The following is a 24,679-nucleotide window of genomic DNA, read 5'->3' on the forward strand; positions in this document are numbered from 1 at the left end:
TGTTTTAAGTAAAGTTTAATGTGCTTTTCATCATAGGTATATTACACTGGGACGGGGTGAATTTCAACAAAATAAGTAGAACACAAGTGCTAAAAGCCTAATGATGAGAGAATGATGTCTATAATATAAAATGCTGGTGCACACATAAAATACTGTTCAGCAGACAGAGATCAGAAATGTGCGAGTACCTAAACATTAAAATGTACTTAACAATTCATGAACACAGCTATAGCACTATAAATACATGTAACATGACCATCATTAAGTACGCAAAGCAACTTAAAATCAAAACAAGCAGTAAACAAAATATTCATTATGACAAAAATTACTATTGATGTGAACTAATCTTTATATAAATAATATAATTATAAATAGTGTAGGCAGAACTAATAGTATGCAAACAAATGATAATTGTTGTCTAGCACATGGATACCATAATTAGACATTGCAAATCAGCAGTTGCTTGTTCAATTGTGTTTTACAAAAAAATACATGTTTAAACAGAAAAGTTTGAACTGAACATTTGTCAAACATCCTTATAAAAAACATTGAATAAATCCTGTAATACATCAAAATCGATACATAACTTGTTCATTGGCTCATTTCCATTATAAATAATTAATTTTTTAAAGGAAGACATTAATACTACTGAAAAACAGAAAAAATAACCCCAAAAAGATATTTAAAGATAGATTTACAGTAAAATACAGGATTGGTACTTAATCAGAAGTACAATATTTTCCTCAAATTGAAACATAATCTAAGTGTTCCTTCCAACAATAGGTACAATGAAACCACATGTTACAAAATGTATTGCATCTATTCATTGAAAAAGATGTCAAAAAACTGAATTCTTAACATTCCTGTGATAGCTCATTTCTACTGTCATATAAAACTCATCAAAACTGCATCTTTTTAATCTCAGCTAACAATAGGATGAAAAACCACAACACACACAAAACTTAATCTACAACACACACAACTTCAATATATAATTATACTAGCTTGTTATATGTATCCCAAAGAAATGTTTAACTAAAGAATCTGATGATACTGATGTATGTTATTCTATAGCTCTTGATATATTGGACAATGTTGTCTATATTGTTCAGTAAAAAGCTATTTATTTAATATCCATGGCACCAAAAGCCTATATAAGGCTTACTGAGATACTGGAGTCTATATCCTGGGTAAAACCATTTTTTTGTGTCTTTGAGGGATAAAAAAAGCTCCCACAAATGGGATCAAACATGTGACGTCCTGGGCGCTAGAAAGAATAATATGAACTACAAATATAAAATCCCAAACTAAATAAAAGAATTGAAAAAAGCTATTTAAAAGACCCATGGGATGAGATGAATGATTGCATGCTTTAGCTTCCTTATACAAATTTGGATATTAATTAAGTCTTGCTGTGTTTTTCACATTTTTATTATTTTAAAATAGAAATAGCAAAAATGAACAAAAGTGAAAAAAATATCAAAAAGTTCCATTAGTTGAGGTGCCAGGATGTTGGAACCAAAAAAAGGGGCAGGGTGAAGCATCCAGATATTCTAGAGCATTTAACATGCAAAGGGTAGTTTCAATTAGCTAAATAATTTACTTTTTACTACATACTTTAGTGTAACAGATGATAACAAGATGTGTTTGTGAAACACAATGTCCCCCTATATGACGTTTGACCTTGTAGGATGACCTTGACCTTGTGAAGGATGACCTTGACCTTTCACCACTCAAAATGTGCAGCTCCATGAGATACACATGCATGCCAAATATCAAGTTGCTATCTTCAATATTGCAAAAGTATTCATAAAATAAGCGATTTCGGCCACATTTATTTGACCTCTGACCTTGAAGGATGACCTTGACCTTTCACCACTCAAAATGTGCAGCTCCATGAGATGCACATGCATGCCAAATATCAAGTTGCTATCTTTAATATTGCAAAAGTATTCATAAAATAAGCGATTTTGGCCACATATATTTGACCTCTGACCTTGAAGGATGACCTTGACCTTTCACCACCCAAAATGTGCAGCTTCATGAGATACACATGCATGCCAAATATGAAGTTGCTATCTTCAATATTGCAAAAGTATTCATAAAATGAGCGATTTTGGCCACATATATTTGACCTCTGACCTTGAAGGATGACCTTGACCTTTCACCACTCAAAATGTGCAGCTTCATGAGATACACATGCATGCCAAATACATATGTATGAAGTTGCTATCTTCAATGTAGCAAAAGTTATTGCAAAATGTTAAAGTTGGCGCAAACAGACGGACAGACCAACGGACCAACAGACAGACAGGGCAAAAACAATATGTCCCCCACTACACTACTATAGTGGGGGACATAAAAAGTTTTGTCCAACGAAAATGCGATTATGAAACCCTTACCACCTAGAAATCAACCCATTAATGATCAACACAATCCCTGACTACTGTCTACTGGTGGACTACACACAGTTAACAATTCTCTTCCACCTGTAACCTCTCAATATAATTATGTACACAATGACCAATGTCAAGAACAGAACATGTAAAGTAAAATCCTATAAAGGATACTAGTAAATAAAGAAGGTTTTATAGCTTAGTACACATCCAATGGTTACTATGACCACTGAACACTTGTACAAACGAAGTGTCATGAAACAGATAGTACACAAAACTCCAGAACACATCTATTTTAATTCATTTTGAACCACATTCTGCCTTTACATATAATAGGATGTCATATAACATGTACGAGCACTCAAAATTGCTCATCATTCCCAACATATGTGAGCTGGGTTATGGAAAAACTGGGCTTAATGCATGTGCGTAAAGTGTCGTCAAAAATTAGCATAAGCAGTCTGCACAGGCTTATAAGGGACAACACTTTATGCCTTGACTGGATTTTCTTGAAACAAAAAAATCCATTAAAGCGGTCAGTGTCGTCCCTGATTAGCATGTGCAGACTGCTCAGGATAATCTAACAGGACACTTTATGCACATGCATTAAGTCTGGTTTTCACAAAACACGGTTCATGTGTATCCATGGTGACCAGAACGGTTGCATGTAGTGTTGTCATGGAGACGTGTTCTTCAGCAACACTGTGGCAGGTAGCACCATGTCCATGGTGAGCTCTGCAGGGAACGTGTTCAGAATGTTCAGGATATGACTCGTCAGATTTAGTAACCTGGAAAAAAGAAAATAACAAGAGTTCCGCAGCCCGAGACATATGCCCTCCAAACAGGGCTTTGAACTAGTGACCCCAATTTCAATAAGGGTCATCTACTATCCAAGGCTAATGCACACGAGAAGTATCCAGCAAATTGTTCCAATTGTTGGTGAGTTATTGATTGAAAACAATTTTCATACTTATTGTGACAGTGACCTTCGACCTAGTGACCCAAATTTCTATAGGGGTCATTTAATGTCCCAGGCCAATTCACATGGGAAGTATCAAGCCAATCAGTTGATTATTTGATTAGTTAATGCTCAGACAAATGGAGTTGTTTACCCTCGGGACTTAGGTTAATAAACCATTGCCCGAGCACACTGCTTAACATAAAACTCTGCATAAAAAGGTTGAAAACGGCCATAAAATGGACAGCCCGATTTTACTGGGCTGTACCATTGATATAAATAGAAAACTTTGCAGTGTTGGTGCGGTGCCTTATTGGTTTAAAAATATCTATACTTATTCAAGAAGCGTTAAAAACGCAGTACTTAATAAAATTAATAATCAATATCTAGCCTAAAGCTGTAAGAAAGCGGTGTTTTTATTGGTTGACTGTATTTAAGAACATGGCTCTGATTGGTTATCTCTGTTACGTCTGCGCAAAAGCAAGTAGGTCAATCCGTTTTGGGATAAAAATTTCGCACAAAGAACGACCTTGAAATGGCGTCTGCTCTTGCACGGACGTGACAGAGATAACCATATGATAATGATTGCGTCTGCCCTTTTGCACTTTTGGAATGTAAACAAAGCATATGAAACAAGAATGAATATTTCTACTTGAATCTGTTTGAATTAAATATAATTGGTATATGTTATTTAAACTATTATGATGAAGTTATATTAATAATAATATTATTATTATTGTTACTATTGTTATTATTTTTATTATTATATGTATGTTGTTTGTATTGAAAAGAGAGAGAAGGAGGAGAATAGCCCAATTTTTATAAGTATTGATGGTAAAAACACATACTATTATATCCAGTATCATCATTACTAGACCCATTGTTCAGTATTTACTGCAATGGGTTGTTGGAGTCTTTAAACTTTGTGATTTAGTTATTGATCAGAAACGATTTTCCCACTTATTGTGACCATAACTTTTGACCTAGTGACCCCAATTCAATAGGGGTCATCTTCTGTCCAAGTCCAATGCACATGGGAAGTCTCATGCCAATTGGTCAATTTGTTGACGAGTTATTGATCAGATTTTTTTTTTTACACTTATTGTGACAGAGACCTTGACCTTTGACCTAGTGACCCTAATTTCAATAGGGGTCATCTACTGTTCAGACAAATGCATATGTGAAGTATCAAGCCAATTTTGGTCAATTCGTTGACAAGTTATTGATCGGAAACGATTTTCACACTTATTGTGACAGTGACCTTTGACCTAGTGACCCCAATTTCAATAGCCGTCATCTACTGTCCAAGGCCAATCCACATGTGAAGTTTCAAGCCAATCAGTTGATCCATTGACGAATTATTGATCGGAAACAAACTGGTCTACCGACCGACAGACAGACCCACCAACCGACATCCAGCAAAACAATATACCCCCTCTTCTTCGAAGGGGTGCATAAACATACAGAATGAATTGGAGCAAAACATTTTCAACAAATATTTGAGAATCCAATAAACTTCAAAGGTAATAGAAGGTATGGAGCAGGCATAAAAAATGAACACAAAAATGGGTGCTCAATATTGTAATATTTAAGTGTTACCTTCAAACAGAGCTTTTATGAAAGACCTTTAGCATTTGCAAAACATTTCAATAACCAAAATACAAGTGTTCCAGTTTAAAGCACAGGTGGAAGTAACGTACCCAGGATAGTGTTTTTCATATATATATTTTTAGGAGCCCAATATATTCAAATAAATATATAAAATCATGTTTAATGAGAAAAAAATTGACAAAGAGCCATGAAAAAAAATCCCCACCCTCTGATATTGAAATCATAACAAGGTCATTAACTAGAATTTATCATAAACCTGTCTTCGCGGGCCGCAAAAATGTCAAAAGTAGCTTTAATCAAAAGCATCCATTGATCCTCCTATGGGCTATTGGACAACCTTTCAAAAAAAGTTCACTTTAAAAAAATCTGTCCAGCCGTTAACTCACAGTCGGTCGAAAACCGAGCAATATTTCGAGTCCGTTTGTCAACCCGAATAAATCTTCTACAGACTTTCAAACAATATTTTTGAGTTTTTGGCCCCTTAATCGATAGCTTGCGTCCTATTCCTTTAAAACAACGAGGCGTGTCAAATAATGCATGCATATGCAACCACTTACCCCTCAAAACTTATTCCAATACAATCAGAATGATAAGTATTTTTCATTTATTTACATTTATTAAAACATCGTTGTTGTTGTTGATTGGATATTTATGTGCCTGGCTCTGTCAGTGTAATTCACTGCTAAGCCGGGTTCAAGAGCCATGGCTACTTTCGTTTTCAAGTAAATCAAATTTAGACTTAAAACAGTTGTTGCAAAGAAAATATAACCTTTTGGAATTAGTTTTTATGGGTAAGTGGTTGCATATGCATGCATTATTTGAAACGCTTCGTTGTTTCAAAGGAATAGGACGCGAGCTATCGATTAAGGGGCAAAAACTCAAAAATATTGTTTGAAAGTCTGTAGAAGATTTATTCGGGTTGACAAACGGACTCGAAATATTGCTCGGTTTTCGACCGACTGTGAGTTAACGGCTGGACAGATTTTTTTAAAGTGAACTTTTTTTGAAAGGTTGTCCAATAGCCCATAGGAGGATCAATGGATGCTTTTGATTAAAGCTACTTTTGACATTTTTGCGGCCCACGAAGACAGGTCTATGATAAATTCTAGTTAATGACCTTGTTATGATTCCAATATCAGAGGATGGGGATTTTTTTTCATGGCTCTTTGTCAATTTTTTTCTCATTAAACATGATTTTATATATTTATTTGAATATATTGGGCTCCTAAAAATATATATATGAAAAATACTATCCTGGGTACGTTACTTCCACCTGTGGTTTAAAGAAAATCTTTCAAAGGGTATAGGAGATATGGACTGTATACTATAAAGGAAACACAACTGGTGAACTTCACGTCTGAAGACTTCTGTCTTCTGCACATTGTCTCAATGACATAAACGTTTAAGCCAATTTTCATGAAAAAGATTCCACAATCACTGTTCAAATGACTAGATAGTCGTTTACAGAAGACTCCCTTTAAAAAAAATATCCCATAAAAAGCAGACAAACTTGTACATGATTAGCCTGTGCGAACTGCTTACTTCACATGCATGCATTTAGCCCAGTTTTCCCAGACAGAGGCTAATATATATGTTGACCCTTAGCCCCTTCGTGACCCCCCATGTACCCACCATTCCTGCTGCTCCTCTGTGAGACACCTCCTCATGTCCTCATCTGACTCAGCCAGTGTGGCCTTGATAGGCTTAAACATACCCTCAATACTCTGCTTGTGCTGGGAAAACACTGGGCTCTTCAGGCTGGTCAAGGTTTGCTGAGAGATAAAAAGATAAGACATTGACTCAGTGAAAGTAACGTGAAGTATTGCTATTAAATAATTATTTTCATAATCAACATCATCGTCATTGTTGGCATGTGTTGGCATCATCATCATCATCATCATCATCATCATCATCATCATCATCATCATCACAATAATTACTTTTTTTATCATATGACTGCTGCTGTTAATTACACTCAAAAAGTGATACAATAAAGAGTCAATTAATATATTGAATTGTTTTGGTATCCTTCATGATATAAACATGTTGAAAAATTAGGTACAGCATGTTGTAATAGTGTAACTCTTCTTATGTATTTATAAATATCTGCCAAGAAATAAAACTGAGACCATACAATTATTAAAATTGAGGGCATTGACTATTAATTAAGGAAGTTAAACATCCCCTCAGAAAGGAAATAAACAATTGCATACATCCTACAGATTTTTACACTGAAACTGAAACAGACACATCCTGTAAACTCAAAAGGAAAACTGTTTCCCCACATGTCATTCTAAGTTTAAATTCACGTAACCCACCCAAGTGATTTGTCTTCAATTTTACTTCCTTTTCCCAGTAAAATAAACAGTCATACTCACATAGAGTTGAGCTAGCTGATGTGCTATGTATTTATGTGAGGAATGCAGTCATACTCATATAGAGTAGAGCCAGCTGATGTGCTATGTATTTATGTGAGGAATGCAGTCATACTCACATAGAGTAGAGCCAGCTGATGTGCCATGTATTTATGTGAGGAATGCAGTCATACTCATATAGAGTAGAGCCAGCTGATGTGCTGTGTAATTATGTGAGGAATGCAGTCATACTCACATAGAGTAGAGCCAGCTGGTGTGCTATGTACTTAAGTGAGGAATGCAGTCATACTCACATAGAGTAGAGTCAGCTGGTGTGCTATGTATTTATGTGGGGAATGCAGTCATACTCACATAGGGTAGAGCCAGCTGATGTGCTGTGTATTTATGTGAGGAATGCAGTCATACTTACATAGAGTAGGGTCAGCTGGTGTGCTGTGTATTTATGTGAGGAATGCAGTCATACTTACATAGAGTAGGGTCAGCTGGTGTGCTGTGTATTTATGTGAGGAATGCAGTCATACTTACATAGAGTAGGGTCAGCTGGTGTGCTGTGTATTTATGTGAGGAATGCAGTCATACTTACATAGAGTAGAGCCAGCTGATATGTTGTGTATTTATGTGAGGAATGCAGTCATACTTACATAGAGTAGAACCAGCTGGTGTGCTGTGTATTTATGTGAGGAATGCAGTCATACTTACATCGAGTAGGGTCAGCTGATGTGCTATGTATTTATGTGGGTAGTGCAGTCATACTTACATAGAGTACAGCCAGCTGGTGTGCTATGTATTAATGTGAGGAAGCAGTCATACTTACATAGAGTAGAGCCAGCTGATGTGCTGTGTATTTATGTGAGGAATGCAGTCATATTTACATCGAGTAGGGTCAGCTGATGTGCTATGTATTTATGTGAGGAATGCAGTCATACTTAAATAAGGTACAGCCGGCTGATGTGCAGTGTATTTATGTGAGGAATGCACAGTCATACTAACATAGAGTAGAGCCAGCTGGTGTGCTATGTATTTATGTGAGGAATGCAGTCATACTTTAATAGAGTACAGCCAGCTGATGTGCTATGTATTTATGTGAGGAATGCAGTCATACTCACATAGAGTAGAGCCAGCTGGTGTGCTATGTATTTATGTGAGGAATGCACAGTCATACTTACATAGAGTAGTCAGCTGGTGTGCTATGTATTTATGTGAGGAATGCAGTCATACTTACATAGAGAAGCTCCAGATGGTGAGCTATGTATTAATGTGAGGAATGCAGTCATACTTACATAGAGTAGAGCCAGCTGGTGTGCTATGTATTTATGTGAGGAATGAACAGTCATACTTACATAGAGTAGAGTCAGCTGGTGTGCTATGTATTTATGTGAGGAATGCAGTCATACTTACATCGAAAAGCTCCAGATAGTGAGCTATGTATTTATGTGAGGAATGCAGTCATACTTACATAGAGTAGAGCCAGCTGGTGTGCTATGTATTTATGTGAGGAATGCACAGTCATACTTACAGAGAGTAGGGCCAGCTGGTGTGCTATGTATTTATGTGAGGAATGCAGTCATACTTACATAGAGTAGGGTCAGCTGGTGTGCTATGTATTTATGTGAGGAATGCAGTCATACTTACATAGAGTAGAGCCAGCTGGTGTACTATGTATTTATGTGAGGAATGCAGTCATACTATCATAGAGTAGGGCCAGCTGGTGTGCTATGTATTTATGTGAAGAATGCAGTCATACTTACATAGAGTAGGGTCAGCTGGTGTGCTTTGTATTTATGTGAGGAATGCAGTCATACTTACATCGAGTAGGGTCAGCTGGTGTGCTATGTATTTATGTGAGGAATGCAGTCATACTTACATAGAGTAGAGCCAGCTGATGTGCTGTATATTTATGTGAGGTATGCACAGTTATACTCAAATAGAGTATAGTAAGCTGGAGTGCTATGTATTTATGTGAGGAATGCACAGTCATACTTACATAGAGTACAGCCAGCTGATGTGCTATGTATTTATGTGAGGAATGCAGTCATACTTGCGTAGAGTAGGGCCAACTGATTTGCTATGTATTTATGTGAGGAATGCAGTCATACTTACGTAGAGTAGGGCCAGCTGATGTGCTATGTATTTATGTGAGGAGGGGTTAGCACAATCGTTGTGAAGCTGCCGTGCCAAAGTGGACATCTGCCCCAGCTGCGACACACTGTTTAAATAATCTGAAAGTTTAAATGGAAAAGCTGCATAAACGTCCATTTATATCTTAACACACAATGCAATATTAACTTCCTTTAATTCTTTTAAACAATGCCATGTGTTCATTCAGAGCGGAAAATAATGCATTTAAAGTACCATTGGTTTACGTAGTAGTTTATATGCAACAATTCAGACATCTGATATGTCAAAATGAAATCGAGTGTGAATGGTTTATAATATATGTGCAGGAATATTTCCTACTGATGTTCATTTAACAGAGAAGAATGTGCAAAAATAATTGAGATTCCAACATGAACTGATTGCAAACTATTATAGTTAACTGATTGATTCTTTATCTTTAATTGATTATGATTATGCAATTTAACAACATTATATGTAGTCTTGGTTTTTGTACACATGAAGCATTTTTATGTCGGGTTGATGGAATACATTATATAGGAATGGTATTTGGATCGTATATACCATATACTTCCAACAAATTTCTCAATGCTCATCAATATTGGACCAAAAAACCTTAGATAGAACCTTAAAATCTAACGATGCTTCATGGCTAATTTCAGACAATACTACCAAATATCAAAACACTTTAAACAAAAACAAGAAAGCCATGATGGCCCTGAATCGCTCACCTTACTAACCAAATACAATCCCAACCCAGATTTCATCAAGATAAACATTCTAACCAAACTTCATAAAGATTGGATGAAAACTGTGACCTCTAGTGTCTACACAAGGTTTTTCTAATATTAGATTGATTGACCTAGTTGTTGACCCCACGTGACCCTAATACAATCCCAACCCAGATTTCATCAAGATAAACATTCTGACCAAATTTCATGAAGATTGGATGAAAACTGTGACCTCTATTGTCTACACAAGGTTTTTCTATTATTTGACCTAGTGACCTAGTTTTTGATCCCAGATGACCCAAATAAAATCCCAACCAAGATTTCATCAATATAAACATTCTGACCAAATTTCATAAAGATTGGATAAAAACTGCGACCTCTATTGTCTATACCAGGTTTTTCTATTATTTGACCTAGTGACCTAGTTTGACCTAGTTTTTGACCCCAGATGACCCAAATACAATCCCAACCTTGATTTTATCAAGATAAACATTCTGACCAAATTTCATAAATATTGGATGAAAACCTTGACCTCTACTGTCTACACAAACAAATTGTTGACAGTTTTTCTATTTTTTGACCTAGTGACCTAGTTTTTGACCTCAGATGACCCAAATACAATCCAAACCCTGATTTTATCAAGATAAACATTCTGACCAAATTTCATAAAATTTGGATAAAAAACTGCGACCTCTATTGTCTTCACAAGGTTTTTCTATTATTTGACCTAGTTTTTGACCTAGTGACCTAGTTTTTGTACCCAGATGACCAAAATACATTCCCAACCCAGATTTCATCAAGATAAACATTCAGACCAAATTTCATAAAGATTGGATGAAAACTGCGACCTCTATTGTCTACACAAGGTTTTTCTGTTATTTGACCTAGTTTTTGACCTAGTGACCTAGTTTTTGACCCCAGATGACCCAAATACAATCCCAACCCAGATTTCATCAAGATAAACATTCTGACCAAATTTCATAAAGATTGGATGAAAACTGTGACCTCTACTGTCTACACAAGCAAATTGTTGACGGACGCACACGCGCGCATATACGGACGCCGGACATCACACGGTCCCATAAGCTCACCATGTCACTTCGTGAAAAGTGAGCTAAAAATTGAACCGTCCGCTATGGTCCTTTTGGCCCATTTCTTGTTGATGCTTCAAGGCCAAATAATTGATATTTTTTCAGTTATATGCGTTCAAGAGTTTTGTAAAGGTATCTACAATAAAGGCCTTACTGTCCAAAGAAGAATTCTCGTTATCCAGAGCGAATGTGCGAGGGCTGGCAAGGTATGTTACTGCTCTCGGAAACAACTTGTCCAGGCCCTGACTGTATATATACCTCTGCAAATGGAAAAATGACTGTGTATGCTATGTTGCTATACAAATGACTGTGTATGCTATGTTGCTATACAAATGACAATGTATGCTACATTGCTATACAAATGACTGTGTTTGCCACTTTGCTATACAAATCACTATGTACGCAAAATTTTTATATAAATAACTATGTATGCTAGGTTGCTATATAAATGACTATGTATGTTATGTTGCTATATAAATGACTACGTATGCAACATTGTTATATAAATGACTATGTATTCTAAATGTTAAATAAATAACTATGTATGCTAAGATGTTATATAAATGGCTACCCGTATGTGTGCTACATAGTTATATAAATAACAGTGTTTGCTTATTTGTTATTTAAATCACTTTGTATGCTACATTGTTATATAAATAACCGTGTATGCTTATTTGTTATACAAATGATTATGTATGCTACCTTGTTATATAAATAACCGTGTATGCTTATTTGTTATACAAACAACAGCACCGTATAACAGTTGCCACGCTCGGCTGCCGGTGCAGTTTTGAAGATAAAAGCTTGTCAGATTTTTTTTTTTGAGGTCACAGTGACCTTGACCTTTGACCTAGTGACCCAAAAATGGGTGTGGCATGTAGAACTCATCAAGGTGCAGCTACATATGAAGTTTCAAAGTTGTAGGCTGAAGAACTTTGATTTTAGAGCCAATGTTCAAAACCTTGACAAAATGTTAAGGTTTTAGCACGACGCAGACGGCGGACATGACGAGCTGGCTATGACAATACCTCGGGTTTTCTCCGAAAAGATCCGAGCTCATAATTATGTATGCAACGTTGTTAAACAAATCACTATGTTTTTATACGAATGACTATGTATGCTACATTGTTATAAAATAACTTAGTATGCTACTTTGTTATAAAAATGACTGTGCGCAAAAAAGTTTACTTGTATTATTAAGTTGTTAAAGAAGATGTCTGATAATGAAGGTGAGGGTCATCTTTGTAATATTTCCTTAAAGAAGTTTATTAAGTTATGAACAAGAAATGTGTTTGTCGGAAACACTATTTCCCCTTCTGCGCCGCTTTGAATTTTTTTTTTTACCTTTGACCTTGAGGGATGACCTTGACCTTTCACCACTCAAAATGTACAGCTCCATGAGATACATATGCATGCCAAATATGAAGTTGCTATCTTCAATATTGCAAAAGTTATGACAAATTGTTTAAGTTGGAGGAAACAAACCAACAGACAGACCAACAGACAGGGCAAAAACAATATGTCCCCCACTATAGTGGTGGGGGACGTACCAATTTCACATTCATTTTCAGTCAAATAATGGTTGTCATTTATCTTTAGTACTCATATTTTTGCTTGGTCAAGCTTAAAAAACACAAGTAGTTAACCAGTAGTTCCAGAAAATGACAACTGTTTGACCTGAATCAGACTGATTTTGGGTACACATTTTAACAGAAGTTAATCTGAACATAATCAAACAGATGGTTTTCAGAAATCAATATACAGTTTAATATAATACTTGCAGAAGAATGAAATAAGTTCTGCCATAATAACTGTACTGTACTGTGCAAACAGAAGCAAACTGAATCAAAAGCATTCATCCAAGTCGATTGTCAGACAAACATGCAACCACAGCATGAACCACAATTTAAATTGTATTATTCAGAAAATAACACAATTACTTCTCCACATACCAAGCAGTCTTGGAATTCAGGTGGGACCTTTTCAAGTAGGCGGGTCATTCTATCCAATACAACAGTGGCTGAAAAAATTGAGAGTTGCAATCAGTGTGAAATAAATCTCATCCTGAAAACATGTATTGAGAAAGTGATACAGGGATTGTATATATAAGATGGTGAAATTTGCGTAACTAGGCTCTAATCCTGGGGCTAATTTACATCAATACTGAGTTAAATTAATTGTTAACAAGAAACATGGCAAAGCAACAAAACCAGGTTTTTAATGTTTACAAAATCAAATATAAACAACTGCGCAATCCCAACCTAGATGGGCTTGTGAGCTACCTCAGCCCAAAATTTTGGCAAAATAACTCTATCAAAACATGTGTTTGATCAGAAAACAGCTTTTAGATTTTAAGGAAAAGAGACCTTGAAATTGATCCAACTGGTCGGTAATGCGTTCCCACACTTGATCTTTTTTAAGCTACCAACGTACACAATTTTAGAACAATGCCCACATGGAAACTCAGGTAATTCAGTGAAACAGTCTTTCTATTTTAAGAAAAAGAAATACCTTGATATTGAACCAAGTATTTCCAAACGAAATCCATAGCTAGGTTAACATATAAGCTACCAAACACACACAATTTAAGCACAATACATGTATATGCATCTTAACTCAAGTTATTTAACAGAAACTGTCTTTATTCTACGTTTAGTAACAATGATCTTGACCTTAACACAAATGGCCAAAAATGAACTAGTATACATTTTATGTAGGTCTGCATGCACATCAGCAACCTACACACACAATTTCAGTGCAATAAATCCATCAAAAGTTATTTATCAAGAACCATTTTTCAAATTTAAGTGACCTCAACCTAGATATTCTGGCCTAAAAATGCGTGTAATAAACCTACTACACAATATTTCAGTACAAAACCTCCACTCAAACTCAAGTTGAGCGTAAGCCATTTATGCTATTTTTAATATTTAGTAGCAATGACCTTTTTCTTTGTTCAAAACACCCCAAATGCAATCCCAAGCTAGGTTTCAATTCAAGTTTACTACATCCTAATTTTCATGAAGATTTGTCAATGCAAACTTAAGTCTTGTCAATTCAAACTAGAATCAACCTGAAACCACATGTTGGCGGTTTTTCTATTTTCAGTTACACTAAACAGTGACCTTGACTTTGAACCCACTCACCACAAATGCAATCCAAAGCTATGTCTTTATGTAAGCAACATACACACAAAGTTTTAGAGAAATATCTCCATAAAAACTCAGTTATTGAGCAGAAACTTGTTCTTATTTTAATAACAGTGACTTAGACCAGAAAACCCCTAAATAAATACCAAGTTTCAATGCTTAGGAAAGTAAATGGAGTAAACCACCAGAATTATGACAGCTTCCGCGCCATACCTGATAAAAAGAAGGATTTTCAATTTGTTGAAAATACATTAAAGTAACAAAAGATTTTGTAAATGTTTAGTCCAGAGATTGGACTCAGGGCTCAGACATGATAAAAATGACAAAAATGACATACCTCTGTCAATGAAAGAGTTGCTAACGTGGCCATGTCTTATGCTGGTTTGCTGAACAAAAAATCACAAACAATTTAAAAACAATAAATAATGTAAAATATGGAAAACAATGGGATTTCCTGAAAATGTTTTTAAATACATGTAGTCTTAAATGTTGTGTGTTCTTTCAATTTGTAAGACTCATTTAAAGCTATAGCCTAGAAGGTTTTTATGCAATCAACAAAACAACTAACAACACACTATAACGGTATTTTATATAAAACTTATTTTATTAAAATAAACAAGAGCTGTCACCATAGGATGACTTATGCCCCCTATAAGCGCTTGATAGAAGTTATGAGCTTTTTTCGAAACCTAAACGCAGATTTCGAAACCTAAACGCGGACCCTAAGTTTGAGGTCAAGGTCACAGGGGTCAAAATTTGTGTGCTTATGGAAAGGCCTTGTTCATATACACATGCATACAAAATATGATGGTTATATCTCAAGGGACATAGAAGTTATGAGCATTTTTCAAAACCTAAACGCAGATTTCGAAACCGAAACGCGGACCCTAACTTCAAGGTCACAGGGGTCAAAATTTGTGTGCGCATGGAAAGGCCTTGTCCATATACACATGCATACCAAATATGAAGGCTATATCTCAAGGGACATAGAAGTAATGAGCATTTTTCGAAACCTAAACGCAGATTTCGAAACCTAAACGCGGACCTTAAGTTCAAGGTCAAGGTCAAAGGGGTGAAACAAATTGTGCGTATGGAAAGGTCTTGTCCATATACACATACATACCAAATATGAAGGTTATATCTCAAGGGACATAGAAGTTATGAGCATTTTTCGAAACCTAAACGGTGATTTCGAAACCTAAACACGGACTCTAAGTTCAAGGTCAAGGTCACAGGGGTAAACATTTGTGTGCATATGGAAAGGCCTTGTCCATATACACATGCATACCAAATATGAAGTTATGAGCATTTTTCGAAACCTAAACGCAAAGTTTCAGAGAATCACTAAATAAATCCTTTAGTAATTGTTTTGTAATTGTTTTGGAAGGGGTTCAGTTTATACAAAGTTTTTATGCATAAACAATGATGGATAATAAACAGACATACACAGAAATTTTGTTTTAACAGAGATTGGTTTTGACATATATTAAAATTAGTTTAAGAGAAATGACAGTCACCTCTGCAATCTCCTTCTTACATAGTGTTTCGAGCTGGAAACAAAGGGAGATCATCTCCAAGCGCACATCTCCAAGAGTGACTGCCCTTGAAAGCAGTGGTTCATGCAGCTGAATATCAACTGAAAAAAAACAAAAAACTGGTGAATTCATATCCACTTATCAATGTACAGACAGCTTAGAGATACTGTCATTGATGTAGACATTTGGCCTTATCATTTCGATATCATGTTTCGAGTGCAATATTAGCTTGTAAATCTGGCAAAAAATTGACATTTATTTTGATATAAAACAAGACACGGCAGAAAGATCATTGGCTTGCCTGACATCGCCTGCAAACAATAGGCCCGAGGGACGACAGCAAGTTTATGACACTGAACCATCTGTAAATTGCGATAGTGCTTCCGAAAGCCAATTTTACCAGTCATCCAATAAAAATTGTATGCAATTGTGTTATGAAAGCGATTTTTTTGCCCAATCGGGAAAAGTATGGATATCAGCATGATTGGGAAAAATTTACCTGACATCGGGAGAATTGGCACCATGAAATCTTCAGATTGGGAAATTGGTGCATTTTAATTTTTTCTCCAAAATACTTTAATATTGATAACTAAGTATTGTCAAGTTGTCAATATAATATTTACTTAGGTTCAAACCATAGAGCTGCAGAGGGAAACGAACTTAATTCTGCATTTTATTTATTAACCTTAAATTGGAAATTTTTTGGACAGCATTTGGGAAATTTGTTTTTTCTTCCAATTGGGAAAGTGCTGTTTTCCGGTACATGTACTTCATAAAGAAGGGAAAAAATCGCTGAATCAGGGGGTTTCATCTGATTTTGAGGAAAGGGCCTGGCCTTTTTTTAGGGGAAAAATAGCGCTAAACGCTGGATTTGGGGGAAAAAATCGCGTCAAACGCCGGAGTTTTGGGAAAATAAAGAAAGTCTGTAATAATCAATTTAACATATTTTACTGCTTTTAAAACAAATTCAAGGCAACAGATAATTTAAACATGCAATATTTTTTTATTTTCTACACTGGATCAGGTCACCTTATATATTTAAAGCTTTTTTGTTTTTGTTTTGGAGGGGAAAATGAAATCTAGGGGAAAATTTACCAGCTGAGGGGAAAAAAAATCTGAGGGGAAAGGGCCTATTTTTGGCGGGTCACAAAGAAGGAAAAACAAAAACCTGGCTGAATTATGATCATGTCAAACATCAAACATTATTGATGTAAAAATATTTAACTGCTTAAAATGATCATTGTTACTTTTTTGTTGTTAAACTTTTGCTGAGGTAACTTTTCAAAATAAGTAAATTATTAAAGATAGAAAAGTTCTTTGCAAAAATGAAATATATATTTTTAAATGACAGCATTTTTTACCCCTGTTCATGTTTACCAAAATGATTTTGATGTGTTCCGTCAATATAGTAATCCTATTCAATTGTTTCATCGATGTTTGTTCACAAACATTTTGAAGCTATTACTTGTGACGTTGGTTTTTGCTTTGTATTTGGGCATGGTATTGAACTGTTTTTGGAACAACACATTGAATTGCCTAACATTAAACAAATAGATCTGCTAACTTTGATTTAAATGTGAAATAAAACCATTTCATTGTTGAATCAAAAGACTAAAGAATAGAAATATATAAAAGTAAGATCAGATTTTGGACAATATTATTTTTTTTACAGGTCTCAGAAATATTTGTGAGTAAAGATGACACTAAACAACAATATGTATATTTCTATTGAACTGTTAAACACGATGAAATATAGTACATGCACAAATGTATCATACACATTTGTAACTAAAGATTACACTAAACAACAATATATATTTCTATTTAATTTTTAACACAATAACATTTAAAACTTGATAATTTAAGCAGGTGACATTTTCAACTATATTAAAGGGGCCTTTTTACAGATTTTGGCATGTATTAAAGCTTGTCATTAAATTCTTTATAGTGATAAATTTAAACATTGGACCTTACAATCCCAAGTAAAAAAATCAAGAATACAATTTAAAAAAGGAAAATAAAGTAACCCTTAACTGGGCTCAAACCACTGACTCCTTGAGTAAAAAGTCTCCCGCTTAGACCACTCGATCATTCGTTCTCATGCTATCAGCGGGTGTATTTTTTACCTATAGCGCTGCAGTCATTGTAGTTTCCCAAAATAAAGTGACAACAGAACTTTTCAAATTATTCAATCGTTTTGCATTGCAACGCTTAATAATTCTCAAGTTTTCAAATCGTCAATGCATATAATGGATATTTTAGAGAATGGTAAATGTTCAGTATTACTATTTCCTCACAAATATCATAGCCAAAACAAACATTTGTGAATCTGAAACAACTTTTTTTAATTTTGTCAATTTACCAAAATGTTAAAAGCACAGGTGGTTAGCGTGTGGCTATGATATTAATTAGTGAAAACATCATTTTGAATGATAAATTATTATAATATAACGAAAAATCAACTTTTCTGAAAAAAAAATGTGAATTGTGTATCGTTTTATTTCTTAAAAGTTGACCCAGCATGTGTTGAAATAGACCAAGATATATACATTTCCAGAAAGGAAATTCATTTCTGCGTTGAATAAGACCGGGATCATGAAAATCGCTGCAAAATTGATGAAGTAATGGCTGTTCAAACCGATGCACCCTGTTTTTGGATGATTTCGAGTTGGATACCTTGTTATATATAGTTGATAGTGATTTTTTTTCAGAAAAGTTGATTTTTCATTATATTATGATAATTTATCATTCAAAATGATGTTTTCACTAATTAATATCATAGCCACACACTAACCACCTGTGGTGAAAAGGCCCCTTTAAAGCTGTCATTTGCTTTTTTTGTTAACAAAACCCCATACATTCTGCTTCACATGTGATGAATCTAGTTGCAATAAACCAACTCCCAGATATTGACCCTCCAAGATGCTGGTACTGATAAAAGCTCTGAGCATTCAAGAATTACTACTGTAGTGATGAATCTAGTGTGTTCCATGTTAAGCTTGTTCAGTCATAGAAACATTCTTTAAACAACCCTAAAATATATCAATTGTATTTGTTCCACAAAGGTAATATCATTCAGAAGCGTCATATAGTGACGGATTCTGAATTTAAATAAATTATGTTGCTATATGTCATACTCAATAAATGACTGTCCGGAAAATCACGTCCGAAAACCTAGACAATGCAAAAATTCCCTTGATATACGATTTTGCATTATTGTTTGTACTAACTCTAGGGCTAGCACGAGTCTTTACATTTTTCTTAAACAAAAACATAACAATTTAAAAATCGAAAACACAGTCACCTTTAAATGACGGATCATAATGAGTTGGCAAAACAATCGGCGGTGACATGGGCGCAGCCATTTTGAATATACCTCCAGTCGAACCGATTACTGTACAGGTAAAATGTTTGTATTTTATTATTCCAAATGTATTGTATTGAACTGGTTCATATGCAAGAGTGTCCTTTACCTTTTAAGATGTATGGTAATTTCAAAAAGCATTAGGGGAAATAAAGTTTTTTATTTATTAAAGAAGCTGGATCACGGATGTTGCAGCTGGCCACATGTATACATGAAACAGCTGTCCGATATATTTAAATCGATAACTGTTTGTATTGAACTATAGAGGATATCCATGAGAGGTAACAATTTTACCCTAACACCGGTTGGAGGCATTCGGACGTATGGTGACCATTAAAGAAACTTCCCGCCATAATGTGTGTTTGGTTGGTCGCCATACCGGACTTTTGGGGTTTTCTCCGGAACCAGCTTCTCCCTCAACACAAGAACACACCAAAATTGAATAATCTTTCAGTAACAACGAAATAGCTACAAATGGCAGCTATAATTCAAAATTCGTACAAACTCTCGTGAGTCTAGTAAGTCAATTAGGTAGGAGTGCTGGGACACACTCCGGGTCTGCACATTAAACATAGCCTCTGGCTCGTAAATGTATCCCAAATCGCTCGCATCTTAGTGTATTGAAAGCACTGCATAACTATCGCATAGGTACTCATGGTACTGGGAAAACAAAACAGATGAGAATTTACACATTTGGACATTTCCTGATAATGCCCTTTTGAAAATATTAAAAACTTTGAAGAGCTTGTATCATGAATTTGTGTGAACTTATGGTATCTTACTTCAGCTTCAGGAATTGAAAGCTGTTTTTAACTTATACTCCCGACATTAATTGATAAAAGGTTAAAAACATCATGTGTACAATTATAATATAAAGAAGTGCAACCGAATTTTTCGAAATATTTAACCATAATGCTATTGTTTTAAACAGATTTATAAAACACACACTGACATAATGAAGAAGGCATTCTAATATAAAACAAGCTAGTTGATATTGTTCATAAATACTAAATGTCATCATCATACATCACATAGAGAATACTAGGTTAGCGTTAAATACAGAGAAGTTTATGTTGCGAGGCTTAGAACGCCGGGAGCGCGAGCCTTGGCGAGCGCTTTCGGTGTTCGAGCCGAGCAACATAAACTTCTCTGTATTCAACGCTAATCCTAGTATTCTATTTATCCCATTTGTTTTTTTTTCAACGTGACATTTAACATTACTAGATCTAATAACCTTAGCCTAACAATTAGTTTAATCCATTCTTAAAAATCGCTTAAAATCTAACGAATGTAACCATGCGTAGTGATATAAATGTATTTGTTCTGGTACGCAAAATAGTCTTAAAAAAATTCACACACAAACTGTAAAACTAGCAAAAATATCACCATATGCCTCGATTTAATTTTACGCAGCATGCGAATTGTAACACATTACGACCGCGAAAAGAAGATTTTACTTTACTATAATTCATTTTATTTTCGAAAGAAAATGATCAAAATCCAATATGGCGGCGATTGCTCCTGACAAAATGATGTCGATGTCAACTAGAATCTACATGTACACTATCGACGAGTAAACAGACAATTGCAGCGAGTGACACTTTATTTGACTTAATATGCAGGGCAATACGCTTTCCGACTTCGGACGACGAAGTTAAGGACGCGCAGAACGTGTTTTTTTTTTATAATGTATAGGTATGCCGTGTGTGATCCAATGCATTAATGGCTCCAATGTAAAAATCATTTCCCCGAGAACAGGGAACGACAAAAGTACAAACAAAAACCAAAACGCGTTCGAACTAGTATCTTACCTTTAATTATCCTTTAAAATCCATCTAATAATCCATTTAACTCAATAATTGGCGATTTTTGCATCTAGGGTCTTTAAAAATTATTTAAGCATAGTTAAATAAAGACCCTCATGCCATCCTATCACTATTTTCAAATAAATTTATGAACTCGATAAACTTTCTGATTCGTCACACGCTACGTCATGTACTCTATGTACATTACTGCAGTTAAAATGAACCGGAGCAGTTTATCAAATAATAGCCGTTGATAAACTCGGATGCATTTGCAGATTTCTGCATACAAACAAAATTATGTTTAAAATTGCACAATGCTATTTTCCTATACCCTTGTACAAGAAAATAATTTAATATATAAATACACAAAGAATGGAAAACATTCCATTACACAACAGATAAATCAGTGGATAATACCCGTGTACAAAATGGGAAGTTCCGAATTCCAATGTGGTGCTTTTTTTACCATCTTATACTTTACACAACTCTATGATTAACATGAATTAAATCGGATAGAAAATATTGCAGATTATTTATGAATTGTGCGATATTTGTATGGCTTGTTGTACATTCTTAAATGTCAAAAGTATATGCATGGATTAGAAACAATGCACATTACACGAAATAAGGAAAATGTGATTAATTGACAATTCAAATACCGTATGTCGATATACAGTACATAAGTACATGTGAAATAAGTCGCGTTTATAATAAATCGTCAATTTTTTTGTTGGAAAATGACGCAAAAAGTGTCATTTTATGACGCCATCAATCAGCTGATTCATTATACGGATGGCGAAAAATAATGTCATATGACTAGATTTAAAGGTTGAACGTCGTATAATTTTGAAGCTAAAGTTTTCTCGACTTTATTAATTATGAAAAATCATTCAGTGATAAAGTAAAAAGTAGTCCGTGCACGTGACAGGTATATCCCACAGTGTTGAATACAGGCTAGTATATTCCATAAGGTGTTATACCGTCAATGTCGCGTTGAAAATGGGATAAAATCGTTTCTTAACTGGCTGTTTTTTTCTTGCGATTTACAAGAAAAATATCTATAAATACATTAGAACTATCTTTATCAACAATGATAATTTATTCAACGTGTTTCGTATCTGCAATTTTTTATTTCACTACTCTTTTAGAGTGTTTGCACATATGATATTAATTTGTTATGCCGTATCTGCTATTTGCATGCATACAGACAGACATAGCTTTTCACCACAACTACCGTATATTGTCGTTACAGTATACCAATTTTCATAATTATAATTCAATAGAACAGTTAAACATAACAAGGTCATTACTCACGCTGGGTATGCGGATACTTTGATAACAGTTGGCACTTCGATACCAGATAACAACAAAAGCCACGCGCAAGAGGTAAGCTCATCAGTTGTTTTTTTTAAATTTATATCATAAAGATGAGTTTTTTAGACAGGGCGCATGGTCGAGTTTATAAATGGTATATCCTTTTCTATTGCAACGAAAAACATCACGGAAGAATGGTAGATTTTTTTCCCCCAAAAAATAGAAAATTTGGTCGGAAAACAGCATATACTGGATGATTAGTAAACATTTCAACAAAATAAAACTACTAAGAAATATTGCAAGATTATTTTTATATTCCAGCATGTAGAGTAATCACTGTGCTTTTAATACTGACATTTTGATAGTATTCAATGAAATATAAACGAAGATAGAGAATGTTTTAATAGGTGGTTTTCATAAAGTTGCGGATACTTTGATTCCAGATATTGGGCACTTCGGATAACAGAGACTTTCAACAAATTGGGCACTCTGATAACCGAGTTTTATCTTCTACCTGAAATGCATTTATGTATATTATGGCTATACTTACCAAATATTTTGAAGTACGAATCAATTTGCATTGTCGAGCCCGACATATTGGGAATCTATGCATAACGTAATTACTATTGTCTAAATAATAAACTTGTTTTTAAGTGGTAAATTGAGATTAAGAGAATTGAAAATACAACGGATCATGTGGATCAACACGACTGTGTTCAATTTAGCTTATAGCAGGACTCTAGATAAGGGGAGCAAGGGGTCGTAAAGCGGCCAATACAACTCATAAAATTCGTTGTCATTGGTGCTCATTAGAATCGCATCATAAAGAAGATACTAATGCGTAGCCACAAAATTTAAAAGAGATTGAAAAAAAACCTTTATATTGAGCTCTACTTATAGGAAGCACTTCGCTTTACAATTCCCTTTCCCTTTTATTATCATATTCCAAAGGAATAAGAACATGTTTCGGTAATTCGTTTTTAATGTACGACAGTACATATATTTTTATTTATGCCTGCTTACTATAGCAGTATTCCACAGCGAATTCTGCATTTCTGATTCACCAAATAGAGTGTGTTATATCTGGTAAAAAGTGTCGAGTTATCTGGAATCGAAGTGCCATTGTCTTTGAGATGATCGGTAAAAGAAGTGTCCATGAAAATTTGGCATCCGACTCTAAAAACATTTGAATTTTCTCATATACAACTAAAATTTAACATGTTGTAACATTAATGTATATATTGATCTTAAATTTCAATTAGTTGGCGCGTTCTTGATTTATTTCAAGTATTTTTATTTTGTTGAAATACGTACTGATCATCGAATTCATGACGTTTATCGATGAAATTGTTTCTCTTTTTTTATAATCCACTGTTTTTTTTCACGACTTCTTTGCTCCGCAATACGAAGTACCATATCATTAATCGACCAAACAATGTAACGTGTCTGAAAACCAAATGAACAGAACATAAATGCAAAAAAGCTGAAGAACTCAACTCTCGCGCGTGGTTTTTATTGTTATCTGGTATCGAAGTGCCATCTGTTATCAAAGTATCCGCATACCTGGCGTGCATCTGCTGTTATTTCATTCTCTCGCAAACTTGATAGATCGCTCATCGCTTCTTTGTTGAGTATAAAGCATGCGTTGAGTTTTGCATGAATTGTGTAATGACCAGTTCTTGACAGAACAGCATCTAAAACATGAAAACAAAAGACAATTTTTTTTTAGCATATACTCATTTATTTGTCATCGTCTAATGTTTACGTAAGGGCATACATCACAACGTATTTTAAATACCAAAAAGAGATTATCTGTTAAATAATAATGTAAAATTTACTCGATGAATCACAACGAAACGTCAAGTTTTTGTTCAATTTGTTCGACTAAATAATATTTAAGGGTAAATCGGCGAACAAATTGCTTTGTGACGAAAGTAATCATTCCATTTTTTCAAATTTAAATTAACGATGGTAACATATACCAGAAATTCGGTGTTTTTATTTTCATTTCCTTTTGGATGAAAGCATTTGCGTAAAAACATATCCCGTGTGGTAAGAACCAGTCCTTTACTGACTTCATTATATTATTTCCCAACTTTTCGATAGTGGTTGCAGTTGTTACTTTCTCTTAAAGATAAGAAATCGGGGGGGGGGGGCAATTTTTCGAACCAATCAAACTTTTTCATTCATTGCTTATTTATTTAAAGGATAATAATCACAATAAGATATTGAATT

The 24,679-nt window shown here is 34.7% G+C and overlaps 2 protein-coding genes across 4 annotated transcripts in view; one reads left to right on the top strand and one right to left on the bottom strand.

Annotated features, from left to right (window-relative positions):
* Positions 1–19,369, bottom strand: LOC127834473 (uncharacterized). 3 transcript variants are annotated; one of them, XR_008027956.1, is made up of 9 exons: positions 19,266–19,369; positions 15,944–16,062; positions 14,764–14,812; positions 13,230–13,297; positions 11,432–11,537; positions 9,441–9,559; positions 6,598–6,737; positions 2,156–3,184; positions 1–2,015 (listed from the first exon to the last, which is right to left on the bottom strand). XR_008027956.1 is itself a non-coding variant. In XM_052360338.1 (8 exons), the coding sequence occupies exons 1-8, from the start codon at positions 19,324–19,326 to the stop codon at positions 3,073–3,075; spliced, it is 774 nt and encodes a 257-aa protein (XP_052216298.1). In that variant the 5' UTR covers positions 19,327–19,369; the 3' UTR covers positions 1–3,072. The 3 variants fall into 3 exon arrangements, 1 of the variants encoding a protein (XP_052216298.1); XR_008027955.1 differs by having other exon boundaries at positions 1–1,989; positions 2,136–3,184; XM_052360338.1 differs by having other exon boundaries at positions 1–3,184.
* LOC127834472 (uncharacterized) overlaps positions 19,307–24,679 on the top strand; it is a 25,491-nt gene continuing 20,118 nt past the window's right edge. The window contains exon 1 of the mRNA XM_052360337.1: positions 19,307–19,363. The gene's annotated coding sequence lies outside the window, so the exon portion shown is untranslated. The remainder of the gene's footprint in view (positions 19,364–24,679) is intronic.

The sequence above is a fragment of the Dreissena polymorpha genome, chromosome 6 (genome assembly GCF_020536995.1).
Source record: "Dreissena polymorpha isolate Duluth1 chromosome 6, UMN_Dpol_1.0, whole genome shotgun sequence".
Classification (NCBI taxonomy): domain Eukaryota; kingdom Metazoa; phylum Mollusca; class Bivalvia; order Myida; family Dreissenidae; genus Dreissena; species Dreissena polymorpha.

Excerpts from the sequence above, each read along its gene's own strand:
- LOC127834473 (XM_052360338.1), bottom strand. The coding sequence starts at position 19,326 with ATGGCTGCGCCCATGTCACCGCCGATTGTTTTGCCAACTCATTATGAT. Across the intron at positions 16,063-19,265 it reads TTATGATCCGTCATTTAAAG|TTGATATTCAGCTGCATGAA; the intron begins GTGACTGTGTTT and ends GTTTTTTTTCAG. Across the intron at positions 6,738-9,440 it reads ATCAGCTGGCCCTACTCTAC|CAAACCTTGACCAGCCTGAA; the intron begins GTAAGTATGACT and ends TTTATCTCTCAG.